At 48.9% G+C, this 8,992-nt stretch overlaps 1 protein-coding gene across 1 annotated transcript in view; it reads right to left on the reverse strand.

Moving 5' to 3' along the window:
• The window catches only part of PLEKHD1 (pleckstrin homology and coiled-coil domain containing D1), a gene marked incomplete at its 5' end in the record, with an annotated part of 29,492 nt that extends 22,934 nt beyond the window's left edge, over positions 1-6,558 (reverse strand). Inside the window, one exon of the mRNA XM_082484921.1 lies at positions 6,410-6,558. Within this exon, the coding sequence (XP_082341047.1) occupies positions 6,410-6,558 (149 nt within the window). The remainder of the gene's footprint in view (positions 1-6,409) is intronic.
• Between the last annotated feature and the right edge of the window lie 2,434 nt (positions 6,559-8,992).

Raw genomic sequence — 8,992 nt, forward strand, 5'->3', positions numbered from 1 at the left:
AAGTTATCCGAGCAGAAACAATTACCATTCACCTTCCACCGGAGGGACCATCGCACTTCCTCCATCCTGGGCTCAAGTCCCAGTGCACCTCCCAGAGGAGCTGCAGCCAATGTCCCCTCAGCTAGGTAACCAATGCACCACCCCACCTGTGGCAGCCATCTGTACCCCCCTCTGTATTACTGTAAGAGGTTCCTTAGATGGACAGGCAGATGGACTGTCTGTGGGACACAACTCACTTTCCTTGTAATGGGAACCTCCATCTCTTTCCAGTATCACAGATCAGGGACCAGAACGGTTTCTTCGTGACAGTAGACAGGGATGGGAAGGAGCATCCCAGAGAAGGTGAGGGGCTGAACTGCTCACACAACTTTGAGACACTGGCAAACAAAGCCCATTTAGCAGATGAGTTAGACACATCTGTGTGGGACACATTCCTGATAGAGTGGATTCATCCATGTCCCACCTCTGTGTGCAACAAGGATTGGTATTTTCCCCGATACATCTGCATTAACGGCACAGGCAGCCACAACCCCTGCAGCAGGGACAGAGCTGACCCTGGCCAAGGCAGGCACCTCCACACAGCAGACAGGACTTGGTCCTGGTTCCTCCTATCCACATCATTTCTGTGAGCAGCAGCCTTCTGCCTTTCTGGTTCATTTTTCCTCCCACCTCTCATCACTAACTCTATGAGAAAGTCTTCTTATGAGTGGCTGCATCTTCACTACGTGTCTCTAACGCCCTGTTCAACAAGGACTTGATTTTTTAGAGGCATGCATTACCCCATCTGCACAATAAATGCAGAAATAACATATTTAAAGAACAAACAGATCCTGCCTTGCCAACGGACTGTCCTTGGTCTGGTGGGTCAGAGTGAAACAGATACTGTGGGCACAAACACGAAACTGAGGAATAAAAACCAACTCACCACATGAAATGGAGAAAGTCAATTAATCACTTTCAACAGCCTTTTCGGTCTGAACATCCTCAAGAAACATTCACAAGACAGGTAAAGACATTAACCTTTAGCTATGTGTGATTTTTAACCTAAATGTTAACCCCCAGTGAAAGCCAGAGTTTCGCTTGTTACATACTTTTAGTCTGCTCAGTACTCCTGCTAATCCCCATAATATAGATTATGCTCCAGTGGGAAACAAAAACAAACAAAAAAAACAACCAAGCACAAAGCGTAGCACAGATCTCTCAGAACTGATGTGCCTCTGGCAATTTAATGAAATTTTAGATCTTTGACCTCATAGATGTGGAGAAAATCTGTGCGGATTTGGAATGAAAATATACATAATAGGAGTTTAAAAAATAATAATGAAACTCTACAGCAAATACTGAAGGGAAAACATTGAAAAATCTAGTTAGCTGATAGATGTAACATCTTTATGCTATTTTCCCTCATCTGTCCTTACCTGGAAGGCAACACCTGAGTAACAAAGATCACCACTTCAACTTTGACTTTCAGGACAAAGTCTCCATCCAACAGTGCAAGGATAATTGATGCAGCACGATGGAAAGAGCGATGAAGTGAAGGAGTAGAGGAGAAAGAGTTACAAGACTCAAGAGCAAGATGAAGACTGAAGCAGCAGCCAGGTGAGCAGGAGCAGAAAGGCCAAAGATGACCAAGGGAGAATGGGGAGAGACACCCAGTTAGGACTGGGACTGAGGGACACTGAACACATATCTGAATCAGGCTCAGGTGTGCCAGTGAAATAAAAGGGAGTGCTGGTAACGCAGGAGAGGATTTCGAATAAAATCAAGAAACCAAAAAAGGAGGAAGCTAAGAAACAGCACTCCAAAAGCCTGGAGAGCAGCAGCGAAGGTGAGAGAGGTGAGAAGACCCAGTACAACCACGCACACTCCATGCGCAGCACAAGGAATACAAGAGCCATTCACGCATGGTCAACTCCTTTGGGTCGCCTGTCCCTGTGGTTAGATCCTGCGCCAAGAAACCACTGAAGCCACAGTGTAATTAAACTGGAATAGTGGAGGAAGAGTAACAATCCAAGTGACTTGGATGTAAAGCCAGGGACGTGATCTGCCAGGATTAGATACAACAGCTCCATACTGGAGAAGTTGAGATCCCCGATCTCTGGAGATAAAGCGCTTTCTTTGAGTCTCAGGGGGCTCAGGAGACTAATTAGCTAATCTTTGTAAAAGCTTTTGAAGTGACAATGGCCCACGTTAAGCATTTACATGATAAAACTGCAGCGGTCTCACTGATCCTTCCTTCCAGCGGTGGTTTTCTGGGCACCAGTCCAGGAGCACAGGCAGGGAATCCCCGTTACTACATCAACCCAGTTCTCTCTTTCTCTTTCTGGGGACAGCTCAGGAAAACGATGGGCGAAAGACCTTTACCAACATGTCAGCACAGAGGCCGCCGCCGTACCTGTCCCTCACTCTTCCTCTCCCGTCTGCCTCCTGCCCTGGCGCCTGGTAGCCGGAGCGTGGCCCAGCCGGGCAGGGAGCGAGCGGGAAGAGGTGGATGCTTCCTGACGGCAACCAGCCAAGTGGGGAGGTCGCAAGGACGAGAGGGAAGCGCGCGGCCTGCCCAACTCCCAGCCCCGCCGCCCGTGCTGCACGCAGGCACGCACCTATGCTGCTCTGCAGCGGGAACCGTGCTGCGTGCTTCCTAGGGGTTTTTTAGAGCAGAAAACAGCCCTAAGTAATTATCCTTTCCATCTGCCCTGTGGCCCCATCCAGTGACTGCTGGTAGCCACTCTGTTGGACAGCAAGGTTACATGCGTGCTTTGTAGTGCCACAGCCAGGTCTGGTCCAAGAGAAGATAAAAATTTCTCTCTTAACTGTGCTCTTTTCCTTCTTCCAGCAGCAACCTGGCACCTCCGATGGGTTTACTCAGAGCTATAAGGATGTTTCGCTCTCTACTCTTTTCAACTCCTCATGTTCCACCTTGCTTTCTGGCTCCGGCTGACCACTGAGCAGATGCCCTCCTGGAACTGTCCCCTTTGGCCCCTGAAGTCTCACACCTGAATGATGACAGTCAGATTAGAGCCTGACATTTCTATGTGGGGCCGGGATTATTCACAGTAGAGAAGGATTTGTCACTTCCTACCTGCAAAGCTACAGAGCCCCATTCATGCCACATCCAAGGGCAGCTACTTGCCTTGTGCGTTTCGTTCCAGACTCCACACCAGGCTGATGCTGTCACCAGTATGACTTTTGTCGTAGGGAAGAGGCAAAACTGCTAGTTGTTAATTGGAATGAAGAATGGAGTGCAGCTTGGTGGGAAGAGGAGGACCATAAGTCAAGGACAGAGAGCATGACTTCCAAAGCCACTCCAGCAGTGAGCCAAGCTTAAGCTGTACTGGTCAAAAGCACCAGTAAACTTAGCAGATGGTTGAGTGGCTCTTGGAAGGATATTACTTTACAAGGAAAAAAAATTCACATTAGCCAAGGAATAGAACTTTGTCCGTTGGAGAGATGGGAGCGAGGACGCTGCTAACGGCATTTCAAAACAAAGCTCTGAGAGGCAGCGTGCTCAGACCTCAGCCCTGGCAAATAAACACAGGCATGTTGGTCCAGTGCCAGAAGCACCCAGCCCGCCCTCGGTCGGTACCTGAGGCAGCACACGAATGCTTCGGCTGCAGGACAAGCCATTGTGTGGGCAAGGGAAAGGACTGAAAGTGCTCCAGACAACCGCTTCACATCAAGTCTTGCTGTCCTCACAGGTGCCATCAGGTGCCAGCCCTGACTAAAACAAGGCTCTGCTACCCCTCCCTGCATAACCTCTACTGCTGCAGAATTCCCAGACCTGGGATTTCAGTCACCAAAGCACTGGACACCATGCCTGGACTTTTTTTTCCCTTGTTCCATTATCAAGTCAGCTTCCATTCTTCCTTTTTTTTTTTTTTCCCCTCAGCGTCTCCAGCAGCACTGTTGCTACAGCCAAACAAATGGGATAAAGCCAGTAAAGTATCGTGCATCTCAGCAGCCATGCAGACCCATCTGCGTGGCTGAGGACCTGGTGTGATCAATCCTCCCATGACACACTAGCTCGTCTCCTGTAGCTTGGAAAGACTCTCCCCGGGATTGGGAGTAGTACTGTTGTCCAGTGCAAAATTACTTCACAGCAAAGGTACTACCTGTAAATACCAAACAGGTAAAAAGTAGTAATCCAAGATTTCAGAACAAAATCTACAATGCTCAGAGATAGATCCTCAACTGTATCTAGCAATAGTCGATTTGTTTCTCTTAAATTAAGTGGAGTGGGAAACATGTCTTCTCCTTCTCAAAAATAATGCACTTGACCAGTTGCGTCTTGCTGCACGTGATGGGGGGGTAGGTGAGAAGAATGGATTAATTGCTCCTTATCCCCCCATAATGACTGACTGACTTATAATAACACACAAAATCTTTTACTTTAAAGCAAATCTCTCCTGCGATAAAAAAAACCAACGTTATCGTTCCTCCTGTCCTGGTCTTTTTACTCCAGGAATCTCTTCTTTCCAAACCCTACAGATTCCCTGTGCTCATCTCCCACTGGCCTGTCTCTGTTCCCCCAGGACTCCCAGCTTGCCATGCTTGCAGCTAACCTCCCGCATCATCTCTGCCCCACCATCACCTCCCCGTCTCCTCCCACCTGCTATCACTACAACGTTTACCACTTGCTGAAGATGGGGGTGACTTCTAGGAATAGAACAGCACTAAATAAATAATGACAGAGAGAGAGCAGAGATAGACCATTTGCCTGCAAGAAATTTTGATTAGGAAGGAGAAAGCCTTTTAAGAATGTCTCCTCCACAGCAAATTACCTTCCCCTCCGTTACTCTGTCCACTTCTTTTCCGTAACACAGTCACATTAGTTTCCAGACATAATTCATTTAAATATCAATGTTTGGATGCTGAGTAAGGAGCATCAGCACAAATCCTCTCCTGGGTGGAAAAAAAAAAAAAAAGGGGGGGGGTGGGGGGTGGAGTACAGAATAAAACCTGCTTGCAAGTCAAAGATGGCTACAAAACCAGAACTGTTTCCCATGTAACATTTAACTGTTTTTCAGGCCATACCATCTTCACAGGTTTAGACTGGACTGTGCTGTGGTTACTACACAGAGCGGGACTGGGAAAGCCACGTTTAGAAATGGATTTGATGTGTCATGTCTACACTGCAGCCTGCAGCAAAAAGGTGCACACCAAAGGGGAGTACCAGAGGCAGCCAACAGACGTTGCTTACGTGCAGGTTAATTTATTCTTCCAAAAAGCCTTGAGACACACTGTGCCATAAAGGCTACAAAACTGCCTTTCAGCTCCAGAGGTAGCTCAGGCTTCCCGTGCTGCCTTCTGTTAATGACTCATTTGTGCCTTTCCCCGGTGGAAAGGTGAAGGGGGGGGAAGAAAACAACATTACTTTACTTTTCTGGAAGACTTTTTCATCAGCAGGTATGAAACTACTAGATGTGGACAAGCACTACTATCCTTCTTTAATAGACTATGACAACAAATCCTGGGCTGCAAAGCATCTCTCTGGCAGCGGTAGGGTGAAAACGCAAGCTTCTCGGCTGCTAGTCATCTAACTGAATGATATCTATCAGCAGTGACATTAATCTGCCATCCAGGAATGCTGGAAGGCATAATCCATTGGATCATGTATTCCCAGTGAGCAATGAGAAAGAGCTGTACCATGTTTCTGTGCGAGTATCCATCCATAAACAGTCGTGTCTCATCATTTGACAACCAGCGGAAAACTCTCCTGTGAGATTCGGTGATTCAGGTAAAGAAACTATACCACCTTTAAACCTCAAACTGACCTGTCACTTCAGTATTGTAGAACATAGTTCCATCCTTGGTAAAAGGTTATAGCTAATGCTTTCCAGCTCCAAACTTCCTGGCCGCTGATACACAACACACAGCAGCTCACAACTCCCACGGGAGAGAATTCAGAGCCGCCTTCCCCCCAGGGAACAGAGTTTGCATTTGCTGTTCCCATCACTGCCACGCAGCACTGATGCTGGTCCACAAACCCCTGCAGACCATACACCCGCACGCACAGTCCCACACACACAGTTCCACCTAGCTGTCTCACACCCAAAAAAACTCAAAGAGCTTTAACAAGTGCTGATAAAGCAGTTTGGGGGCAAAATACATGAGCCGACTCTTCCTCTTTCATGAAATGAGTGCAGGATGATTATCCAGAGTAGGCAGCTAGTCTCTGTTCCCACCCTGAAGCGCATGTATCACGGGGGCTGGGTTGATAAAGAAGAAAGCACACAGGGGTGCCATGTGCGTAAAGCGGACTCAGAACAACAGGGAAGGTGTGCCCAAAGTTTCCCTCCTTGTCTCTGCCTGGCTAACCGCACTGGAAGAGCTGCGCACTCAGACTCTAACTCAACCCGGCACCCTTCAGCTTTATGTTCCACCTGAGCATCCCTCAGCGAGCGTGGCTTACCTCCTGGACCATTTGGCCGACTGCCTCCCGAAAGGTCTCTTCCAGAGCACGCCATACAGCTGCACTTTGGTGCTGATGTCCAGAGCATCTGAATCTGCCTGCTCCATGGATGGAGAAGGGGATACGGAGCTGGATTTTGAAGCGAACATTATAGATGGATCTGGTTCTAACTCTCCCCCCTCTTTGCGGCAGCTCAGGGAATCCGATTAAATGCAGTGAACCAGAAGGACGTAACCAGCCACTCCAAGCGGCAGACGGAGAGACTGGGCTATGGTTTGAATCAATAACTTGACTGCTCAGCACTCAGTCAATAATTCTCTCCCTGATGCACAGATGATGAGAGTTTCCTCATTGCGTATTGCTTCCTGATGCATTACAGACAGCACACATCCCAGGCAAAGGAGAAAAAAAAAAAAAAAAGTAAAGAGAGAGAGATTAGGAACGCAGAGAGGCAGAAAGAGAGAAAGCTCCCAGCAATAACATAAGCCAAAATACCTCTGCGCCAGAGTCAGCTTGGAAGGTTATTTCACTCGACATTGCAGCATCCCAGGCAGAAATCAGGGCGAGACAGATATTTTACTGTCAGGCATCTGCTCTGACACATATCCCCAAAATCTTGCACTTGGAGACAGGTTCCTCTCATTTGTCCCGAGGAAAAGAGGAGCAGAGTGGGTGGGAGCCGGCAAGTTCTATCAGATTGCCTCTGCCATCAGGAGGCTTTTGCTGTGCCAGCCTGGCACTGCCCACCCGGGTACAGTTCACGTGGCTGCCGGGTTTGGACTGGGCAGTGTCCATGCTGCATGCCTCACTCAGCCTTAAAGGGCCATCGCTGAGCCAAGTTAGAGCATCAAAATTCTCCTCGCCTCCGTGTCTTGCTGCTTCTTGGAGATGTGGCAAGCACAGCCTCTGCCCTGCCTCTTAGGTACCAGATCCTTCTTGGCCACCGCACAGAGACATAGCAATGTGTCACACAGCTCAGGTCAGTCTCCGTTCTTCTCCTGTTTAGCACTCCCACAACAAGGTTTTTATTCTGGTTCCCCAAGTCCTTGTTCCTTTCTTGAAACCCCCCGTCCCTCCCTGCACAGATACAAACCGTCCTCCAAGAGAGCCCCGCTCTTTTGTAATGCCCACAGGAAAGCACATGAGCATCATATTGTTCCTTCCTGCATAGAATCATAGGGTTGGAAGGGACCTCTGGAGATCATCTAGTCCAACCCCCCTGCCAGAGCAGGGACACCTTAGAGCAGGTTGCACAGGAACGCATCCAGGTGGGTTTTGAATGTCTCCAGAGATGGAGACTCCACCACCTCCCTGGGCAGCCTTTTCCAGTGATCTACCACCCTCAAGGTAAAGAAGTCCCTCCTCATGTTTAGGTGGAACTTCCTATACTCAAGTTTGTGCCCGTTACCTTTTGTCCTGTCACTGAGCACCACTGAAAGGAGCCTGGCCCCATCCTCCTGGCCTCCTTTAAGTATTTATAAGCATGGATCAGGTCCCCCCCTCAACCGTCTTTTTTCCAGACTAAAGAGACCTAATTCCCTCAGTCTTTCTTCATAAGAGAGGTGTTCCAGTTGCCTAACCATCTTGGTAGCCCTATGCTGCACCCTCTCCAGCAGTTCCCCGTCCTTTTTGAGCTGGGGAGCCCAGAACTGGACACAGTACTCCAGATGCGGCCTCACCAAGGCCGAGTAGAGGGGGAAGATGACCTCCCTTGACCTGCTGCATCCTGCCTTCCCTCCAGGATTAGCATTTGGGGAAGAACTGCCTGCATTGCGCCTGGGAAAAGCACCTGGAGTTTTGGGGGTATCATATAACCAACGCAGACACACACATGCTGTGAGGCATCTGCTCCCGTTTTGACCCACGCCATCCTACATGTATCGGCCTTGATGGTAGAATTGCCAAATGTCAGCCCTTCCTAATGCAGTTATTCAGAAGCAACGAAGTGACACGCTGCAGAGGCTCGGCCCTTTTTCATTCCCGGAGGTAAGACACCGGGGACGTGCCAGAGGCTGGATCCCACCACTGGACACAGGCCCACGGTCACGGGCACTTGCAAAGCGTCTTGCGTAGGGGAAATGCAGACTGCCTGCTTCAAGCTCGCAGGCTGTGTATTTGGTACTAGGGAGATCAGAGATGCGGGTCCCTGATAACAGTCACTATTGATTGCTAAATGAGGGAGTCAGCAAACTCGCTGCTTTGTTCCCTTCTCTCACCCGGGCTTTGACTGGCCTTTTTGGTCCCAGACAGGAGGTGTCCCAGGCAGCAGCAAATCCCATCTCAGAGTGACATTAAGGGAGAGGGTGGGCAACAGGGGAGAGCAGCAGAGATGCCTCCATCTCACCCGAGCCCCAACTCTCAACTACAACCTTGCATTGCAGAAGAGAAGTATTAGTGCTGTAGTGACCGCTCCACACGCTGCACTGAAAAGACTACTCATAACCAGGGTGTCAGGAGAGGGAAAACTTTCCCTGGAATTATGTTGCACAAAGGGTAAAAATGATTCTGAGCCCAACAGCATCACCTTCATTTATAATTTAATTTATAAATGTGCAACAAAAAGCCCCAGAGCTCTTGTGTGAG

Source organism: Vanellus vanellus (assembly GCF_965231255.1).
Source record: "Vanellus vanellus genome assembly, chromosome: 6".
Lineage (NCBI taxonomy): Eukaryota > Metazoa > Chordata > Aves > Charadriiformes > Charadriidae > Vanellus > Vanellus vanellus.